The sequence below is a fragment of the Carya illinoinensis genome, chromosome 14, assembly GCF_018687715.1.
Source record: "Carya illinoinensis cultivar Pawnee chromosome 14, C.illinoinensisPawnee_v1, whole genome shotgun sequence".
Lineage (NCBI taxonomy): Eukaryota > Viridiplantae > Streptophyta > Magnoliopsida > Fagales > Juglandaceae > Carya > Carya illinoinensis.
In genome coordinates, this window is record NC_056765.1 from 33,324,908 (window position 1) to 33,346,272 (window position 21,365).

The following is a 21,365-nucleotide window of genomic DNA, read 5'->3' on the forward strand; positions in this document are numbered from 1 at the left end:
TCTTGTGTAAAAATTTATAAAAATTATAATAATAAGATGAGATGACATGTTTTTAAATAAACAAACGATTGAACAATGAACAGTCCTTCCAAATTGCTTCAGCTCCATTAATCTCTAACTCTGATACCATTCATCTGATCTACAAATCTCTCATTGTGCATTCTCAATGATTTATTTAAATTCCTATCTAATCTAAAATACCCATTTTATTTATTTTAACTAGTCATTTTTAAAATATACTTTACAGTTTATATCCTTTTTCTTCTTCTTTCTCTATACACTTTTTTTAAATAAAAAAAAAATACCAAAATGTATCCAAAAATGCAAGTGCAACATGCTGGTTTTGATTGATAATGGATCGACGTTCACCTTCAACAGATGTAATTCAAACGAAGTAGGTATGTTAATTGACAGCATTAGATTATAGAAAGACGTGCTATATTTTATCATCAAATGGACTTTCCTCCACCATTAATCCTACTAAGCCACCACACGTTTCAACGACCCCATTTTCTGTGCTAGGAAAATTTTGTCTTCTAGAGACTAGTGGGACTTGCGTTGATTTTTTTTTTTTTTTTTCAAATTCTCAATGAGCATCTGAATACTTTTCCCAACTAACCTGGGAAAGATGTTCGTTGTAAAAGCACTTCTGAAAAACATGAAAGCCAGTCTTTTTCTCTCTTTCATTTTCAAGATTTTCTTTTTGTTGGATCGAAATCAGAAGCTGACATATAATTCCTGCATTATGTACTTCATCATGCATTTACTTAATAATTTCACTTTATACGAATCAAATGTCACTGTGCCTGCTACTTGCCAGTGCATAATTCTGTTGGAAACGGAAATAATCAAATATGCCCACTTCTCCATTCTGACATGACTTTTGGCCGCTAAACCCTATCTTCAGTAGTGTCGGCGGCTATCCGCACTGCAAAACGACAATCACCAAACAACTATGAACTAACCACTATATTATATATTATTATTATTATATCTACATAGCCCCTGAATCTTGAAAGGACTTCTCATAGTCCATGTTGCATGCCATTATGTCTCTTTCAGCCATTATCATACATTCCGGGATGGTCAGAAGCTTAGACTACCATGCTTAGCAGGTTGCTGTGTAAACTTTGCAAGTATCCATTATTATATCTAATGGATACCTATCCATGAATTAAGATGTTCAAGGAATATCTGCAATTCAAACGGCACTTGCATCAGATTCACAAGAGTCACTTGGCAAATCTCCTTGTCCACTCTGCAGCTAATTCATCATGTTTAGCTCTATCTGCCAAGTACAATCGGGCAATGCCAGGGATTAGCGGACTATCTGCTGCAATGACAACAAAAATACGTTCAGTACAAGAAAGCCACATACATTCAAGAGTTACATTGCGACAACTCACTTCTCAGTTGAGTTATCAAGGTGTCTGCATTCCACAATTTGATAAGTGAAAAGGCCAGCTTTGTGTGTTTTATTCTGTGCGCACGTGTTTTTGGGTCACATACAAACACATATTACGAAGTTTTATTATGTTTAAACCACTATTGAAAGACAAATAGCCAAGAGAAATCATGAAAACTTACATGGGTCAGGATTTGTGAAAATCGCTCTGATTGCAAGAAGCACCTTGGTGATTGTTAGAGCTGGACTCCAACTATCCTTTAAGATGTCTAAACTCAAAACACCAGCAGTATCAACATTGCAGTGGAAGATTCGAGTTTTGAAAACTACCTGCAAACCTAATGTTAATACCTGATCAAAGAACATAGGACTAAACAACTTTCTTTTTGTTGGTAACAACTAAAGTTAATAAATAATGACACTAAAGCATAAGAAGCCGACACATTTCACTTATCAAAAAAAATAGAAGCAGACACATTTAGAATTCCTACAAACAAGGACACATTTGCATTTAATTACAATTTTTTTTTTCAAAACTTCAATATTGATTTATTGTTATAAATCTATGGATAGTTTAAGTGAAAACCTTAGATCTCTCTAGATCACAAGCCTGGCTTCAAACAGTAACCTCAAACACCTGTACTATGCCATCATGGTATCATAAATTAGAATCTCATAGGGTATATTTGGTACTTAATGTATTGGATAGCAATAGCATTCACCATATGCAACAACAGTATGTGCTTTTACAACCGTCAAGCATCCATAGAGCTTCACCGTACATCATGATGTTAATGTCCACCCAGGCTAACGAGTTTTAGCTCAATTGGGACCTCCTACCCTTGAAAGGAAAAGGTGGAGATGAGGTTATGGGTTCAAAACCCACAGAACCAATAAAAAAAATCTCCAAGATACTTGCCTACCCACAATTGGTTTTATTTTGCATCAAAATAGACATTAGCTAGAGCCTTGTGGAATGATTTCTTTGGTAGAATTGGGTTGGTTGAGACTGTGCCTAAAATGATAGTATACCTCTTTGTGTGAAATATTTTGGATAGGATTATATGGCTGCCCCCAAATCGGCAGTGTGAAAGATTGCTCCCATCTGTCTTGTGTGGTGTAGGGAAAGGAATGATTAAATTTTGAGGACCCTGAACAGACCCTGAAAGAGGTTAAAACTTTCTTCAATATTCCATTTCTTTGGGCTGCTGCTTTAGATTTTTTTTATAAGGAAAACTTTTTTAGTGGTGATATTGCAACAAAATATGCATTCTGGTGTTCCAGATGAAAGACCACTTGAAATCATTCAATTCAATTCAAATCAACGTACCTTCGGAGGTTTGAATGGATAATCACTTGGAAACGTTATGTCTAGGAAGTATATACCGCCTTCATATGGTGTTCCTAAGAAGGTGGGCAAAGAAAAGTTTGATCAAAATAGTCATGTCAACCATGCCAATGGCACACAAGTGTATTTCCTTAAAATCCGGGCATCTAGCATTAGAAAAATAAGCCAAGATAGCTGAAATCTGAAATATCAATCATATTCATCTGTTTATTCCAGTGATCAGCCAAGAACCCAGTGATGGAGTGAAACCCAACTCAAAAAAACTCACAATGGGTCTCATATTCACATCTACGGCTGCAATCGAGTCAAGTCAAGCTAAATATTGTATCTTCAAACTCTATTTGTTTGATTTTTATTCAAACATGAGCTGACCTCAAGCTTATCGCTGAGCTACATTTTATGTTCAAAATCAATTCAATTATTTTTTAAAAGAGTTCAAACTTGTTCACCAATAACTTTGATTAATTTATCACTTTCTTTGATAACATAAATTCCATTACCATAATCTTATATCTTTTCATAAATTCATTAATTAGTTACTTAAAATAGATTAAAATTCTATTATTTAAGTCAGTTATGGAAACTATATATGCTTACTTATAAAAGTTAATTGACAGATCTAAAATTTGAAAAACCATGTATGAATTTTTATCACAAAATAGGTTATTTATATTATAGCTTATGATTTTATCTACAGATTTCGATAAACCAATTTTAATTTATATCCGTTGCTTTAAATAGTTATATATATGCCCATACATATCTATATCAAGACTTGTATTCATAAGGCTCTAAATGACATAGCACTAAGAACATGATTCTCTCTTATTTTCTAAACTATTTAAGATGTTCTCATTGTGAACTTTAAAAAAAAAAAAGCAATGCACACATAGTGATACCAGTTATATGAGTTTATACAAGTCAAACCAAATGTATACAATTTTGGCCTGTTTGATAAAACCAGCAAAAAATTACAAGTCAGTCTCTCTTCTGCAGTTTTGTCCTCAACCAAACAGGTCCTTCATCCTACCGACTTAAAAAAATATATATATATATTTTTTTTTTATATCGGGAACCTCTCCAAGGCAGGGGGACCTTTGAACCCCTGCAAATTAAACCCCGGTCCCGTTCACTACACCCCTCGGAAGTTTCCTTACATGGAACTAGTTAAATCGCTGGCTTTTTACCAGAAGATGTGACCTCAAAGATAAGTACTCGAAAAAAATACTAACAGTTGAAAGATAGCCAAACACAAAAGATTGAGCAAGGCCATCACCTAATTATCTACAAGAACAAAATCACAATGTGAGAGAGGGCGAGAGCTACTAAAAGATTGAGACGGCCATTAACTGTTGAATAAAATAGCTTGATAGTGAGTTGAGATGAGATGAGTTGAGATGAAAGCTGAAAGTTAAATAAAATTTTGTTAGAATATTATTTTTTAATCTTATTTTTGTTTTGAGATTTGAAAAAGTCGAATATTTTTATTGTATTTTGTTGAGGAATTTGAAAAAGTTGTAATGATTAAATGAGATGAGTTGAGTTCTAAATCCAAACAAGGGAGAATGAGATCCCTGCTAAAGAAATCAACCACGAACACGAGAATTTAATCACCAATACAATATTCAAATTTTTGAAAACTGAAGCTTAAAACAAGGGAATGATTTTAAGCTCATGCTCAAAATAAAAGTAAACACAGATCATTAGAATTCCGGCGGTGAAACCAGAAATTTATCGCCAGGTCCACTAAAAACCATAAATACCAAGCTTCATTTGAGAAAGAAGTTAAGCTAACACACGAAACAAAGTAAAGCCAAATCATAAAATTAAGCTAGGAAGCCAAATTGAGAAGGTAGCTCAAAGCTAACACTCAAAAGAAAAAGCACAGCCAATTTAAGCTCAAAGATAAGAACTTCGCCATCCGCCCGTCAATCCAAGTCCTCGAACTTCAAGTTTAAATAAAGAAAATGAAGCGAGTAAATTCGAGTTCTTAAAGCACCACCACCCCCCCCCCCCCCCCCCCAAAAGTTCTTAATCCAATTCCTCGAACTTCAGTGGTAAAGATAAAACCCAATAATTCTCACACAAAAGAAATCACAGAAGACAAAAAAAAACTAGTTGAAGTTGTAGTGGTAGAGTGAGTGAATGAAAGGGGAGAAGGAGGTGGGACCTTGGGGACCGAGGATGGTGGCGACCCAATGGTAGAGATTGTCACCCTTGGGACCAGCGGAGCAGTCGGGAGGTGGGTCCAAGTTGAGCTCCGCCATTTCTCTCTGGATCCTCTTCCCAGAGGCGGAGACTGCCCACGATGAGGCCGATGGCGCAGATTTCCCTCCTCTTCCTCCTGATATCATCAGGATGCTCACGCTCTTTTGCTATGCACGCACCGTAACTTTGTAAACTCACCCAGAGAGACGAAGCGTCGAAGAGAGGTGAGAGGAGAAGCAGAATGAAAGAGCAATTGTGCAAAAACGCATCGTATCCGTAGGTCTAACAAAATAGATGCAAAAGAGTAGGGAATGGGAGAAAGGAAGCCACCAGTTTACTCTTTAAATGGAAATAAAAATATATCAGAGACAGGTTTCGATCCTGTGACCTGTGGGTTATGGGCCCACCACGCTTCCGCTGCGCCACTCTGATTTGTTGGTCATAGCACCACATATTTAAATCAAGTTTTTTAATAGTCTAAATTGTTATTTATGCATTAATGCTTAAAAGTAAGAAAAATGCTTTAACCACAAATGGATTACATAAAAATGAACTCACAAACTTATATGACTTGATGTGATACATTAGATTATAGAGTTACTTTTATTATAAAGTAAATCTAACAAATTTCATAAACCCACATCAGTTGTAGATTTATTTTGTATAATCTTTTTATGTCTATAACAGTTCTCTTTTTACAATGATCTGTATCAAGTTTATCTATTTAGAACATATACAAATCATTTCTCTTAATCCTTTATTGTTTGGTGATTTCTCGTTAAATTTATTTACGTAAGTTATTCTACTTCTAAGCCAATAAAATATATCATTTGTATCACTTAGATGAGGAAATTTGATTCGTAAAATTCAGATTTTAAAATTTTGCTTTCATTATCAAACGATGTCATACAGGTGTTTAATGACAGGAAGAGTGCCATGTATCCATCAAGACTACCTAATAATTATTCAAAGTAATAGACAAACATTTTTTTGACAACTTATTATAATCTGAGGACGTGTCTACTCCATCTGTAACGCCCAATGCTTTTCTTCTAGTTCTGGATGGAAGGATATTTGTGCGCTAAATTGTTCATTGTTAAGAACAAAATCAAAGGTACACTTACATCCTCCCAAAAATTCTAGTTACCTACTACTACCTAAAAAGAATACATTACAATGAATGAACCCAAAAGACATCCCCCCGCCTGATAAGAAGCAGAGGTGGACTATAAAAGCAAAACAAGAAACAAACAAAATTGATGAACAGCCATGATGAAAATGGTGTACGAAGATTTCCATCATTACATGAAATTACAATCATAGCAGTAATGCTTTAACGCTCAAGATGAAAGACAACTTTGAAGGATCTTCTACAAGTCAATGTAAAGCTAGAGCAACAACTATGGCAGATATCATATGCTGAAGCTTGGAATTGTGCCGCATTGAATTTGAGCTCCCGTCTAATGGGTTTGCAGGGCCAAGTGCCACAGGAGTTGAAAATCCCCCACTTGTGCTTGAATTAGAACTGTTTCAGAATATACATGTTTAGAGCCAATAACCTTAAATAATAATTTAGGTTTCTTCTGGAATAAATATATTCAGATTCTCACCTTCCTGCAAACTGACATGATCCATTACCTGCAGGATGGTATCCATCAACAAAGAATCACGAAAACATATTTATGTTAGAGACGGGGAGATGGAAAGGGCACAGCTTATTATATGATCGGATTGTAGAAGAATAGACATTGGATATAAAAATGTAAGGCTGACATATTAAGAAGAAATCGATAGCAACGATCATCATGGCCTTCTCTTTTATTTTTTATGATCTTTTGTGGTGGGCAAGCACATGGGAAGGGTGATAGAAGATGAAGGCACCGTTCAAGCCTCCAAGGAGACTAGCAACCAAGTATCCAAGTTTGAATAAAGGTACTCCCATCAGTAGACGTAACCTTCAGGCTAACGGGCATCAATAAAATCTTTAGATCATAAAGTGGTATACCGTGGGGGATTCAACTCAACAAACCAACCGTGTGGAAATGATTTCTCAACTTTATGTTTTCTCTACAATATTGGCTCAATTGTAAGAGAATAAAAAATCCTTTATAGTACTTAAGCCAAATGAATTCACAATAAATATCTTCAAATATTGAAAGAAACTGTTTCTCTTGGAAGAAAGTAGAAACAGATTGCTGAAAGAAAATGTCAGTCACATACACGCTTCTAGAAAACTTGTCCAAAAGAAAGCAAGAAACCAAAAGGAAAATATATGAAAAAAAAAAAATCCAAATAAGGAGAACAGTTACACGAACTTACTGGGATCATTAGTGCTGGTTATAGCTGTACCACTAAAGTCACAAGTTCCACCAACACTTCGCATCTTTTGATAATAATCATTATAAGCATAAGAAGCATGATTTTCAAGATTATCAGGGTAATAACATGGCTTCCCGGGTTGAATGGCAGTGCAGTTAGCCTGGCCAGGTCCACAAGCCCAGTTTAGGCCATCTTGCAACTTATCAGAATCTGTACCAGGTTTTGCCACACAGAAAACCACAGAAGAATTCTCTGTAATCCTATCAGAAGCACTCAAACTCAATGGATAAACAGTCGAACCATTAGCAAAAAGAATACCCCAATTTTCCTCTGACACTGGTCCAGGCCTCTTATCTTCATTGAATAATTCATAAATGTGAGCGTTAATGGGAATACTTGGCTGACTAGGTGGACCTGAATTGTTTAGAACTCGCTTGACTAGATTCTTAATAAAGGTTTCAGCATTTTCCACGGTGGCATCCGGTTCATCTGCTCCACCAAACCACGGCCAGCCGGTCTCTGTTACAACAATAGGGATTCCAGAAAAATTAAAAGCTTCTATAGAATAATATGTAGCATCCACCATAGCATCAAGCATGCTGGTATAATGGAAAAGAGTGTTTGGGTCAACAATCTGCTTGACTGAGGGAAGTGGTCGGAAAAGAGCATAATCAATTGGGAAAATGCCGTCTCCTTTCGTGTATCCATAGTAGGGATAGGCATTTAACATGTAATAGGAATTAGTATTTTTTATAAACTGGAGGAGTCGGTAAATAGTAGAGTTCCATGAAGAATTGAAGGTGGCAGTGGAGGGAGGGAAAGGTCTAGGAATTATATCCATGGACTGTGGAGTTGAAACCTTAATATGAAAATTGAGGTTTGCAGCGACTAGTGCTTTATGAAGGTAATTCAGGGCGGAAACCAAAACTGGAGCTGCATTAGGGATTGAGGAGAGGACCTCACTGCCGACAGCAATTGCCGTAATATTGGTTGAAGGCAAGTAAGCTGCAACATTTTTTTTAATCCAGGTTGCTGCTGCTGATGCAGATTCACCGATCCCTAAAACTTCCTCATTTATGACACCAACCATTACCTCAATCCCACTGTTAGATAGGGCTTTCAGCATGTGAGAATCAGCATTATAAAGGCGTACATGAGTAATCTGACGGGCCTTGAGAATCGCAACCACATCTGAAGCTGGTGGCAAATTGGAAACACCGGTGCCAATGTTTATCCCCACAAATGCACCTACCAATTCACAGTTACGATTCAGTGACAACCAACAACCTATGAGAAAGAATAATATGATTGAATATAAACTCCCCCCCTAGATCCAAATGACCCCAACACTCAACAGCTTCTACATCTGGCATTGCCCAAACTTTCCATATGGGTGCAGAACATATTTAAGATTTAGTTTTACATCTGGTTTTTTTTCTCTTTTGACAGGTAGATATTATTTTACATCAGGAAATTTAGCTAGATTAGTTTCCTAATTTAAAAATACATAATTCATGCTAACTCCCATGACAACCTAAGACTGGAATGCCCCAAGGAAAGCCTAAGCCACATCTGAGCTCATACTCCAAAAAGACTATCCAATGGCACAATAAGAGCCCCAATAGAATCATTATAAAGAACAATAACTTCTCCCTCTCAAGCAATGTGGGATCTCATAAACCACTGATACTCATCATTCGGTATGGGATATCACAATCTCCAACCCTTATATTCCCAACGTCGTCATCAGGACATTCCATTATAAGTGGCACGGCTCAAATTCCACACTTCTGGTTATCTTTGATACCCATTTGTAGAGCCCTAAGGAAGGCCCAAGCCACATCGAAGCCCATACTCCAAAAAGACTAGTAAGAGGTACAATTAGAGCCCCATTGGAATGATCATAAAGAACAATAACTTCTCTCTCCTAAGCAATGTGGAATCTTATACACTACCTATACTCATCACTCAATATCAAGTATTACAAAAACCATACATTCTGAGGCATCACTCAGTATAGAGTATCACAAAGATAATTATCAAATGAACATTGTTTTGTTTCCACAATCATAGAAAACAATTCTAACTTATGAACTTGCAAAAGAAGTACATTATAGCTTAAGAATTACAACGGTAATTTGCACGATCAAAGAGCAAGCACATAGACACAAAATTGGCAATGATAAATCAGTTTAATCCTCATGAAAACCATTCTCACCGTTGATATCCATAGTTCCTAACAGAAAAGGCAATTTTTTTTATTTTTATTTTTTTATAAGTAAATGGTAGTATTAATAAGAATAGGCAGAGTTTGAGTACACAAGAAGGTATACAAGAGATACACCTATCTAGTTCGTAATATTAGAAACAAGGACCTACCAGAAAGGCAATTCTCAATTCTAAACCAGCTTTTGCTCATAGTTTAATTAACATATTTGACCTTGAGCATGAAAAGAAGTGTGGCAATGGAGATGTGTACAATTACCTAATGAACGACTGAAAATGCCAACAACAAGCAAAACCAGAATTCCAAGCCATTTTCCAAGCTTCATCTGATCCGATAAAATGTCAAGCCTAGATGTACACTTATGAGCTTTTCACTCTGTGATGAACCTGAAACTGCCAGATTCAGCAAGCACGTGCTGAATGCAATCACGTCATAATAGCCAGAAAACTTCAGAAAAAAACCAATGCCATAACATAAGGATAATCTAGGGGCTTAAAAAATAAAAATAAAAATAAAATAAAAAAAATAAAAAAGAACCCTTTCAGAAACTTTCAGTGTGGACTTAAAAGTAAAAACCACGAATTTTATTGTAATGACCTGCAGAATATACAAATAGGAATGGCAGATAATTTAATCATCCAAAAAAAAAAAAAAGGAATGGCAGATAATGTATTAAATTTGAATCTACAAAAATTATAACCTCCAAAAGGCTTAAAACTGATATCCACAAGATTATTTGAGTTAGAGCAATGTTTGAAGCCAATCTCAGCATTATTTGAGTTACAGTAATGTACCAACATCTTAACTTTTTATAAACTCCTAATCCCCAATAAGTGATATCAAAGTTGATTGGGTGAGCATTCAATCTGACTGTACAGGTTGGTGGCTCCCACAATGAGCAATGGTGACTTTCGTGTTAGTTATACCCATGGTTGACTAAAGACTATGGATGTGAGTGAAGAAAATGTGCTTATGGTACAAGATAACTTCTACATTAGCACGACTCAAAGATTGAGTAAAATTGAGCAAATGTGCTACAATGGTGAGTATCAGACTTTTGTTGTGAATAAAAGGATAACAAAGGCTAGGGGTTCAGGGGGAATTGCAACACGGACAGGTGTATATATGGCTTGGGAAATTGGCGATGGGAATGTTTCCTACAATGTCAAGGAAGCAGCCCAGCTTGCAAGATTGTGCAAAGAGTAGTTGGCACTTCTGTGGACCTTTGGACTGTCAATGTGGAGAAATCTTTTAATCTGTCGATGATATCCTTAATCAGGGGACCTATTCTCCAGTCGGTTGTCGGGTGGCTATGTTGGATAGCAGTGAACCCCTAGCGAGTTACTCTCTAGAATGATATCATTCTGTTTTTGTGCTTGAGCCTCCTTGACTGCTACGGAAGGTCCATCTGGATCATATTTGGCGGTCCATGCATAGAGGGGGGGAGTGCCTTCAGAGGGTTCATCAGACTTGTTCAAGGGGGATTCCAGCCATGTAATTTAATTTGGCAGTAGACACGTGAAGGAGGAGGGAGGGTTGTTGGAATGATCACGTAAGAGTGGTGTGGTTAGTTTAGCGATCGAGCCACACATCAAGGTGATGGCAAGAGTAAGCGATCGAGATATTACAAATTAACCCAAGACGGAGAAAAGTAAAGACTTCCCAAGGTCTTAACATTCAACTCTCACAATTTACAAACCTTACACAAACCTTAAAACCACAACACTAAACTACAGTTGCATAAACCAATTCGCGGACATTATTCGGAGACTCAATTAGTGGCCAGATATAACTACAAATATTAAGGCAGAAAAGCTGTACATCCTTTCAAGAAGATATTCCTGCTCATAGCCAAAACCAGAAGACTAATCTTTTCCTTTGAAAAAAAAAAATAGAAATAGAATTCAAATCTTTATATGCATATCAGCCATTTAGCGAAGTTTTAAAAGGAACAATTAGAAAATAAAAATAAAAGTCCTAAACTTTGTAAACCCGGAGGTCAAACTGCCACCGTCCCTCAAAAAAGAAAATCAGATTGAAAAGCGCCGAGATGCCAGCAAAAACCCAAAGAGCATCGATTATCAAAGTACCCAGAAAGGAAAAGGAAAAACTGAACCCAGATGTAGAAATCGAGAGTGAATGGAGAGAGTACCTGATCCAAATGACCCGGCTGAACGGGCAGAGATAGTGAGATATCTACACTCCAAGCCACTTCCAAAGAACTGACAAAACAAAACCCTACAGGAAACCCGGCACGGTTACTTACATACTCGAGAGTCGAGACACAAAACTGACCGCCCAGAACGAGGAATCTAAGAAAACACTAGAAAGAATTTCAAAGCCCCACAGTAAAAGACCTATTCCTTAAATGTGGAACTACAAAACAGCATAATTAATAATAAACTATACGAACCATTTTCTGGAAACAAGAGTCCTTACAAACTATACCCCATCAGACCAAATTCTATTATAAACGAATATAGTACCGGTACACGTCCAACACTACTAATAAGATGTTCAGAGCTTACCCAATATAAAAAATAAGGTTACAGAGATGAAGAAACCTGTGATGGCAGCTTCTCTGTTGGTCTGAGGAACGGAGTAATACAGCCAACAGACATACAGACAACACACACTACTTTTTGTCTGTTGAACTGTACTTACTTTTCTTTAACAAGTTAAAACCTATTGATTATTGAATTTAATTCTAAAAAATGGGGATTATCACTCACTTACACGGTTAATGCATATATATATATACATTATTAAGATTATATGTAAGACTATGCAAGAGAACAAACTAGTGATTTTCCCTCCAAAAGTAAAGTCCGTGAGCTTGAAAGAAAGGCAGGACTGAGGAGGAGCTGAAAAGTCTGGTGGGAGAACGGTTTTAAATTAATTAAATTGGGTGGTGATCATGAAAAGATATATAAAAAGTCATGCTTAATAATTATTAGTAGTTGCTTTTGAATTTATGAGCTATGACTCCACATTATACAAATTATATTAATATATTGGAATATTTTTCAAAGAATTTTTTAGGCCCAAAAGAACAGCTCTTTTTTATAATTATTATTATTAATATTTGAAGATGGGCCCACAACATTCGAAGACAGTGACTGACTGCTGCACAAGAACTTTGGTTTTGTTTTGTTTTCAAATTCCCAAATCTCAGTTGGAGAGCTGTGAGTGTTGATGTTCATTAAAGTTAGGGCCTAAATGGTATGGTAGATATGAGGGTTGTGATAATAATTAATATGGTATGGGAACCTAAATCTGATATTTGTTGTATACTAAAGGAAACTGGACTTTGAAAATGATTAGAATGTATGGGAATTGTGGAATAATGTAAGGGCAATGGAATCTTACATTCCTACTCAAATCACTTGAAATTCCCACTACCTACTACCCTTTTTATCATTTGAAAGGCTTTGTGCAGAAATTACTTTTTTCTTTTTGCTGCATAAAAGGAGTACACATATAACATCAACCCAGAAAAAGTGACACACACAGCCTCACAAAACTTCATAATTTAACACAAATGGGTCCCAAATGACTGAACAAACGAAACCAAGTCTGAACATATATAAACATGAAAATGGTTAACTTATAACTCTTCTGCAATTATTTTACAACTCTATATAAAACAAAGCAAGTGTATTTTTGTAAAATTGAGGTTCTTTTTAATAAAATAGTGCGATTATATGATTGATTATAAAATAAACAACACAAATTGCTTTTAAGGTGTAAGCATATGTACTAATGAATTGAACGTTGCTGCTTAGTTGTAAAGGGTAAAATGCTGTGGACGTACACCAAACGTCAAAAAGCCTCTGTCTCTTTATAGACTGTTTTTGGTTAAGACTGCAACATCATCATTGGAAACTTAGTGGGATGTTTGGACGAGGATAACTTAAAAGTGAATAAAATCTCGATACCCGTGTACATATATATTTAAAATCCTTCTCGACCTTCTTTTTCTTTAGGGAAATCTTGATTTTCTTTGTACCTATGGGAATCCAATCCTCATTCCAATGCTACCATTTGACTTCTTTTACTTTTTTTCCAATTTGCCGATATTGTTATTATTGTGCAAGAATAGCTAGTTATTTTTTAGTGCTACCATTTCTCTGTTTCATTGTAACCATCTTTTAAACATTATGTACAATCTATGTTTATAAAAGAAAGATCAGATAAATTAAAGGTTAGAATATCAGTTCACGAGAATTCTATTAGATTCCCAATCATTTTAAATACATTCAAATTTTCAGGCATCGCATGGCCAAACACCCCCATTAGTCTTCTGAAAAATTTTCCCTTTTTTTCAATTAAGTAAATGCTCAAGGGGTAAGGGTAAAGGTATAAAATTCTTAACTGCCTCGCTCACAATCTCAGGAAACGAAATAATAACGTTAATCTGTGGTACTCGCTTTGGAGAAATGCCTTCCATTCTTTTGGAGTACTAAAATAGACTTGCCACAGCATGTTAGCAACCATAGTCTATCCGCATCAAACAGGTTTTTGAAAACGACACATTCAACCATAGTCTATCAGAGACAAGCTATCAGTTTCAAGAAAATAAAATCGTCAATGAAAGGGTACCAGAATCTGAGTCAAATTCATGGAACAGAACCAAATTACAAACAAGATCCAACAAAAACTATCATAACAGTACTGTTCAGAGTAGCTCACTGACTAGGAGACCTATCTCCATTTGGTTGCCTCGAGTATTCTTCTCGTTTAGGGCTTCGGCTTGGAGTCCGGCTCGGACCTCTAGCTGGACTTCGACTGCGGCTCCTTGAGCCATTGTAGGGCGACCGTGAATATGACTTCTCTTGACTGTACCTTCTGTCTCGGGGTGAAACAGATCTGCCTCAAAATAAGAAATCGCATTGCCACAGTGGAAAAGGTATGAATACAAAGGGGCAAGGAACAACAACTACTTATTAAGGCATCAAATTGCTAAGGGGGAAGAAGATAAAGATATCTATAGATCAGCAGTCATTTAATCACGCCCTACAGACACATTGCACACATAAATCAATACTCAGTTAACACCTCACAGATACATTCCTCAATTTCAAGAGCAACTAAATACAATTATCCTACTAAACAAGTCAGGTTTACCCCTAAACTTTGAAATAATGCATTGCACATTGGTAGATAAATAAAATTAAACAGAGATTTGCTTAATTCCATACCTTGAATAATGCCTTTGTTTGGGAGGGGGGGAATAGTCACGGTTTTGGGATGGAGATCTTGCATGGCGTGGAGGCGGAGACTGAGAGTACCTGGGTGAGCGAGAATAACGTGGGGGTGACCGTCTTCGATCATGATATCTACTCCTACTGTATTTAGAAGGTCAAGTCAGAACTCACAAATGCAACTTAGAAAATATTTTTTTAATGAGTGAAATTTAGAAAGAAAAAAAATTATAAATTGTTCAGTAGTAAGCTACTCGAAGTACTAGAATTTCATAAAATTTCATTACACCTGCCATGATGGTGCTAAGTATGATATGTAACACCCACCGATTATGTACTCCACACTCCGGGCATCAATTCACAGAGACAGTACGAATATGTGTGGCTTGACAACTCCACAGCCACATTAGTTTTTCTAAGATTAGTAATGTTATCCAAGCATTTCCTACATTGTTATTTTCAATATAAAAAAATCAGAAAGATAAATTGATTATGGGGCCCTATGAAATTGTCCCATCACTCCATAATCTCACTAGTATCAGCCTCATGCTAATTCCTGCTCTCTTCGTTAGGTAAAATTTTCTCTCTTTTTTTAAATTTGTCTGGCCAATGGCTATTTCTAGTGGGAAAATTTGGGGGGAAGAAGTACCACCTAAATGGGTCCACTTTAAACAATTAGTTGCAAAGTGTTAAAAAATTAAAAACATTATAATGAATGGTAAATAAAAAAAATTAAAAAAAATGAAAATAAAAAGACAAAAACAAAGATACTCTAATCGTTTATAAAAGCAGATACCAAATCAGAGGAATTCACTCCCTGGTATTATTATAGAGATTGCATATTCCATAGGGATTGTTTCATTTCTTGTCAACATTTAGACAAATCATCCAACGCCAAATCTCAGTCATCACTCTATGTGCTAAACTTGAGAAAAACTTCAAAATCTGACTGCAGCAGATTTACTCTAAACACAAATTCTACACATTGCACAAGTACAAATCCATATATACAGGGCAGTAATTCGCGGGATGTGCACTGTCCAATCCAATATCTATACTCCATTTCCATGCATGCATCCGACATTTTAAACTTGAATGGTGAAATGACTAAAATCATTTCACTTACTAGACAGCAAAGTAATTTTCTGAGAAGACTGACTATGGATTTTGTGTATGCTTATTTCAAAAATTCTAGAAATTGCATCAAATTTCTTCCTTTGAACATGATGATCAAGATCACCCCCCCCCCCCAACAAAAAAAAAAAAAAACCTAACGCCTTCCGCAGGTCCCTTTGATGATCCAATACTCTCATAATTAGAGTCATTCAAGAAGAGAGAAGTCTGTACATCATTCTAACAAAACCTTTATAATAAGAAAATCTTTTGAGTTCCGTGTGAAAGCATAATTCAACTTTCTAAAAAAGTATTGAGCTAAGTCTAAAAAGATTAATGGTCATGTCAAAAAAATAAAAAAAATAAAAATTTTCTACTACAGCAGAAAAAATCCCAATCAAAAAGGAAATCTTACCTCCCTCTATCCCTTGCCCTCATATCAGATGGCTTCTTTCTGTTCTCCTCGGCAAAGACAACAGTCAGCTCACGGCCAAAAAGAACCTGGCCATCCATTTGATATTTTGCCTCAGCAGCATCAGCAGGATCTACATATTGCACAAAGCCAAAACCACGGGGTTCCCTGGAAAAATACATGTGTACAAAACAAAGGGAAAGAGAACAGTGTCAAAACATGGGTTATGCTGAAAGGCATAACTTTGAGTCTTACTTTGCATGCCATAGATCTTACGGATGAAATTGTCCAAGATAATCCTCAGTAATATGGAAGGTCATGATAAAAAGCAAGCACTTGGCTGCTGACCTTGTAGTATCAGTTTTAAGATTGACTTCAAATTCTCCAAGACTTGGAACATCTTCAACATGTATTCAAAACCAACTTCCTTCCAATCTTCACTATCATTAACATCATCTTCAAAAGAACTCTAACTACTTGATTGTTGTCTTCAAAACTTTAGTTTCACTGTTAAATCTCAAGAACTTCAATTAACACACCCAACTGGAGATAAGAAAAGAGTAGATTATGAAGAAAAACGCCCACAACAAAAAAAAAAAAAAAAAAAGTTTAAAAGAAGGAACTTAGCAGGACGGGCCACATTTTGCAAAATGAGAGCTTTGAATATAGTTAGCATGTCCCAAACCTTTAACAAGATATATAAGGAAGAGGATTTTGAGAAATTGTCATTTTCTATATCTACAACTCTCTTCAGCCAAGATTCAGAATGAAACACATAAATAACAACACTACGAGAATTAAAGATGAAGACAGATAGAGAGAGATTTTCAATAGAAGTTCTTGAGAAGAAATAGCTGAGAAGTCAAACGATTCTAGTAACATATTTTTCAAATAATAAGATTGAGCAAAATGCTAATCTTATTACTTATGAAGATTAATAAGATTGAAGACAACATCATACCTTGCCATTGACTTCATCAAGCAAGGAAAATAATCCTTATGTACTTAAAAAGATCTTAACTTACATATAGAAATCGACTCTTACAAATATCTCACATATGCTCACCCAGAATAATAATCCTTCGGCAAGTAAATGTCCTTGAGATGGCCAAACTGCCCAAATGGTCTACGAAGATCCTCTGGCCTGCATGAAAGCATGTATTGAAAGTGAGCATAATTCCAGCATATATAAAATTTTGTGGATACGACTAACAAAATTATTTTGATTACAGACAGTTGCAGAAATGCCAATCAGTCACAATTCACAACCACGTTTCATCCCGGGACTATTTAATAAAGACAAACTTCGACTACAGTCCCATTTCAAAAAGAGAATATCTAATGTAGAACCTCCAACATTCTAAAAAGTGTATTGGCAAGAAGTCATAGAAACTCTAATCTTCTAAAAAAAAACTGTAGCAACCGTAATCTTTTAAAAAACCCATGTTTATCATAAACCATAAATCATTACATGGTTCAAACCACGCAATGATGAAAATGATATAGACAAAAATAATAAGCATATGATCTTGTTTCTTTACAAGTGATAATGACTTGCTAGAATTTTATATTTATATGCCATTTTCATTTCCCACAAGCTTACTATCATTCTAGGTTCATACTTCATACACAAAATACAAAGCAACCAAATTCCATAGAAAATAAACAGTGCAGAAACATCAACATGATCATCTCTAGCTTAAAAAAAATAATCAACAGACTTCTTAAACTATCCCATGATAGTTAGTTAATAACGTAGGGATAATAGTTCTTTATTAGCAATAAGGTAGAAATAATGGTTAATGAGAACAAACCTACAATCATGGCGAAGGTTACGAACAAGAAGGCTAGTAGGACCATCCCTACCACGGCCACCATAGCGACCTCTAGGGCTAGGGCTCCGTCCTCTCCTGCCATGACCCCTTGGTGGTGATGGGGTATAACTCCTCCCCCTCATTTATAGAAATCAGTAGGACCTGTAAACAATTTCTAGAGATTCAAGGAAACTGCAAAATGGCAAAAAGGACGTAACCTAAGAAGTAAAAACAGTTACTCCAACATACACGCAACAAACTTAAGCTATTATCTCAAATGGCTACTTTAGCCCAAAGCTTGGTATAAAAGTATAAAAAAAGATCTAATTCTAGAAGAGAACTCATAAAATGACTAACAGGTACCACACAAAGTACATGAAAATAAGAAGAAAATTTTACTGAAATAATGTACATCACAAATTATGATTTTGAAAATCTTTCAAAAGGCTGGAAAACCAATTACAACCCCAAAACTGTCTCCCCTAGAACCCACAAAAAAATAAAGGACCAACAAGAAACTAATTTCTGCTTTGTCTTGACCCCAATACAAATTTTTACTACAGTAGATCGTCCTCTTTTAACCACCCATTTCTAATCGTTGTTCTTAACAAACCCATCACGTATACAAATCATAAAAGAGATTTACATCATAATTTACTTTAAATCTCATAATTTACTTTAAATTATCTTTAAAGGAAAAAATAAGGAACCCTTCAAATATATAAAAGAAACCAGAATAAAGAACACCATGGCCGTGTAAATAAAAAACAAAGAGAGCATTCTAAGGCAAAACCGATATTATATGAACAAAGCTTTTCTGAAATCACTGTACATATAATTTAGAATTCAAAAAGAACCAAAAGTTTGTATAAAAAAAAAAAAAAAACAGAAAACTACTTATTTTACCCTAAATTTAACAAAGAAAACATGCATTGTGCGTCGAATATAATAAAACTCCAAATAATTTAACTAGCACGGTAAACCCTACAATATAATGCCAGGAATTTAACAGAAACGAAATGATAAATCAAATTCGTAGAAGCCATAATCGAGAGAACAAGTACGTGAATGGAGCTCGAAATTAGAAAAATTGAGAAAGAACAAAGTAGGGCACAACAGAGATCCCTAAACCCTAACTATCGTGAGAGAGAGAGAGAGAGAGAGAGAGAGAGACCTAAAAAGACGGAATCCGCGAGGTTTGTGTATGGCCGAAAAGGCTTTCGGCTCTCGCGAGAGTATTGGGTTCGGAATTCGGATATGATTTTTTGAAATTGGATGCGACGGCTGCGCTCGAGAACGTCTATAACAAACAGGGCTGGGCAGGTGATACGCTATTATCTCGAGTGTGGCGGTGGTCTAGGGTTTCTTAGTAGAGTTTTACTACATATAAACACAGTTACGCATTAATATGTATATTAATATTGATTTATTCATACTTAAAATTTAAATTAATATTATTTTTAATCAAATCTATTTTTTGACTAATCACATCACATTGGTGCACAGATTAATACATAATTATGCTTACAACTATATTTTTTCTTCTTAGTATTATTATATACAAATATAATTTTTTTATAAAAACGTAAATCTTATTAATAAAGAATAATTTTTTATATTTTTTAAGTGTGATTGATTTTATTAGAATGGTTTATATGAGATTTGTCTATTTAAAATTTGTACAAATCATTTATCTTCTCTTATATTATTTATTTTATCACGTTATAATAATGTGGTCCCACATAATTTATTAAAAGGACAATGCTAGATGTGCATTCCAAGTAGGCACACTAGTCCAAATAAGTTTTTTTGCTTTTTTAAAAGTATTTTTTAAACATTATTATTCATTAAGAAAAAATAAAATAAATATAAATTTATTAATAGTGACTTATTTAACTATTAAAAAAATAAAAATAAATAAAAATATATGAGTTAACATATTTGAGAGTAATATTATCATCATTTTTCTTATTAAAGAAATTTAAAAATAAATATTCAAAATAAAATTATGATAAAAAATTAAAACCCAGGATTCCCTCTACCCTTAGATGTTTGTGTTTTTAAATTTTTTATTTTTTAATAAACCATATAGTAGCACATTGTGGTGCCGACAAAATGAGTCCTCTAAATTATGAGATATAATAGCATGATTTTTTTCGCTTTTTAAAAGAATAAATTTGAAAATTTACTTCAATTTTAATATGGAAGATAAATTTTAAAAATTTAAATTTTATTATTAGATATGGTGTGACACCGAAAATAAAATAAAAATGTTAATAAATTCATCTTCTAATTTTCCAAAAAAAAGGAAAATAAAAGTATCTTGTATGGATGACTATCAAATTTAATTGTAAAATTGGCTACTTTGTGGAAGGAGACTGTATATAAAATGTTATAAATTATTTTCTTTGATTTGGGACATTTAGAGCGGGGGATTGAACTCAGAATCTTTCTTATGGAGATTAGGTCTCATATTATCTGAGCCACATACTTTTGACAAATGTTATAAATCATTAAAGTGGTGATACATAGTATTTTAACATGATAATTTTGTATAGGATATAAGTATCACGATTAGCTATATTAACAATAAAATATTAGGGTGATCTAAACTAAAAATTATGTGGCCTTGATTAATGTTGCCGCATTTTTTAAGCATGTGGACAGCAAGTGTCACTTTTAGTGTCTTTTATCAAGAAAATAAATTCCAATGGGAGTGACTTTTGTCGTGCTACCATTCTCTCTCCTTTTTGCTTCCTTTTCTCTATCTTGGACCCCATGGTACGGTGCAATCTGATTTGAGGGAGGAAGAATGAGATATAAGGCCAAGAATCCACACCACGAGACTGTAACTAAGGGCCCACTGCCACACATATTGAAGGCAGTCATCCGGCCTAACGCATCTCACTTATAGCCCATGCTTTGGTTTGGTAATGAAGAAAGAGAATTCCTTCTAGCCGGTCGGGCTGCCTTTTCCAATTTAACAGCCACCCAATAATATGTTGACACGTAAGTCTTCCACCTCAACTCCTATGGACTTTTGATACACCGAATCATCCTCACCGAAATCATCACTTTCACTCGTGCTTGTGCCCAACGAGACCTAGAAGTACAATAGTTCGAACCCCTTCCCTGTCGATGAAGGGAACCATCACTTTCACCCGTGCTCGTGCTCGTGCTCGTCGCAGGTGAAGGAGGCAGTAGGGAAATACTTCGCCAAAGGAGCGATTCGTGCTCGTGCCGTCGCAGGTGAAGGAGCGAATCGGGAAATACTTCGCCGCGAATCGTGCTCGTGTCTTCTTCTCTGCGATTTCG

The 21,365-nt window shown here is 35.3% G+C and overlaps 3 protein-coding genes and 1 non-coding gene across 11 annotated transcripts; all 4 read right to left on the reverse strand.

The window, feature by feature from the left end:
- Positions 1-762: 762 nt before the first annotated feature.
- On the reverse strand, positions 763-5,282 carry LOC122294270 (constitutive photomorphogenesis protein 10). Of its 2 annotated transcripts, none has more exons than XM_043102871.1 (4): positions 4,924-5,282; positions 2,736-2,809; positions 1,588-1,735; positions 763-1,330 (listed from the first exon to the last, which is right to left on the reverse strand). In XM_043102871.1, the coding sequence occupies exons 1-4, from the start codon at positions 5,105-5,107 to the stop codon at positions 1,233-1,235; spliced, it is 504 nt and encodes a 167-aa protein (XP_042958805.1). In that variant the 5' UTR covers positions 5,108-5,282; the 3' UTR covers positions 763-1,232. The 2 variants fall into 2 exon arrangements, with proteins under 2 accessions (XP_042958805.1, XP_042958804.1); XM_043102870.1 differs by having other exon boundaries at positions 763-1,333; positions 4,924-5,279.
- Positions 5,283-5,321: 39 nt separating this feature from the next.
- On the reverse strand, positions 5,322-5,393 carry TRNAM-CAU. The gene has a single exon. It is a non-coding gene; the product is annotated as a tRNA-Met (tRNA).
- Positions 5,394-6,034: 641 nt separating this feature from the next.
- LOC122294267 (glucan endo-1,3-beta-glucosidase 4) lies at positions 6,035-12,342 on the reverse strand. 6 transcript variants are annotated; one of them, XM_043102866.1, is made up of 6 exons: positions 12,072-12,342; positions 11,660-11,745; positions 9,766-9,899; positions 7,281-8,528; positions 6,572-6,599; positions 6,035-6,486 (listed from the first exon to the last, which is right to left on the reverse strand). In XM_043102866.1, exons 3-6 carry the CDS (start codon positions 9,830-9,832, stop codon positions 6,339-6,341), a joined length of 1,491 nt encoding a protein of 496 aa, XP_042958800.1. In that variant the 5' UTR covers positions 9,833-9,899; positions 11,660-11,745; positions 12,072-12,342; the 3' UTR covers positions 6,035-6,338. The 6 variants fall into 6 exon arrangements, with proteins under 6 accessions (XP_042958800.1, XP_042958799.1, XP_042958797.1 ...); XM_043102865.1 differs by having other exon boundaries at positions 12,036-12,342; XM_043102863.1 differs by having other exon boundaries at positions 9,766-9,922; positions 12,072-12,341.
- Positions 12,343-13,993: 1,651 nt separating this feature from the next.
- On the reverse strand, positions 13,994-19,404 carry LOC122294269 (serine/arginine-rich SC35-like splicing factor SCL30A). Of its 2 annotated transcripts, none has more exons than XM_043102869.1 (6): positions 19,224-19,404; positions 18,051-18,205; positions 17,303-17,380; positions 16,240-16,404; positions 14,709-14,855; positions 13,994-14,376 (listed from the first exon to the last, which is right to left on the reverse strand). In XM_043102869.1, exons 2-6 carry the CDS (start codon positions 18,191-18,193, stop codon positions 14,196-14,198), a joined length of 714 nt encoding a protein of 237 aa, XP_042958803.1. In that variant the 5' UTR covers positions 18,194-18,205; positions 19,224-19,404; the 3' UTR covers positions 13,994-14,195. The 2 variants fall into 2 exon arrangements, with proteins under 2 accessions (XP_042958803.1, XP_042958802.1); XM_043102868.1 differs by having other exon boundaries at positions 18,051-18,212; positions 19,225-19,403.
- Positions 19,405-21,365: the final 1,961 nt, after the last annotated feature.

Bases quoted from the DNA above. Each gene is read 5' to 3' on its own strand.
- LOC122294270 (XM_043102870.1), bottom strand. From the start codon at position 5,107: ATGATATCAGGAGGAAGAGGAGGGAAATCTGCGCCATCGGCCTCATCG. The intron at 2,810-4,923 runs GTCCCACCTCCT...CCACCTTCTTAG, and splicing joins CACCATCCTCGGTCCCCAAG to GAACACCATATGAAGGCGGT. The intron at 1,334-1,587 runs GTAAGTTTTCAT...TTGTCATTGCAG, and splicing joins TTTCACAAATCCTGACCCAT to CAGATAGTCCGCTAATCCCT.
- LOC122294267 (XM_043102866.1), bottom strand. From the start codon at position 9,832: ATGAAGCTTGGAAAATGGCTTGGAATTCTGGTTTTGCTTGTTGTTGGC. The intron at 6,600-7,280 runs GTAAGTTCGTGT...ACCATCCTGCAG, and splicing joins AACCAGCACTAATGATCCCA to GTAATGGATCATGTCAGTTT. The intron at 6,487-6,571 runs GTGAGAATCTGA...ATTCTGAAACAG, and splicing joins TCATGTCAGTTTGCAGGAAG to TTCTAATTCAAGCACAAGTG.
- LOC122294269 (XM_043102869.1), bottom strand. From the start codon at position 18,193: ATGAGGGGGAGGAGTTATACCCCATCACCACCAAGGGGTCATGGCAGG. The intron at 17,381-18,050 runs GTTTGTTCTCAT...GCTTTCATGCAG, and splicing joins AACCTTCGCCATGATTGTAG to GCCAGAGGATCTTCGTAGAC. The intron at 14,377-14,708 runs GTATGGAATTAA...ATTTTGAGGCAG, and splicing joins AAACAAAGGCATTATTCAAG to ATCTGTTTCACCCCGAGACA.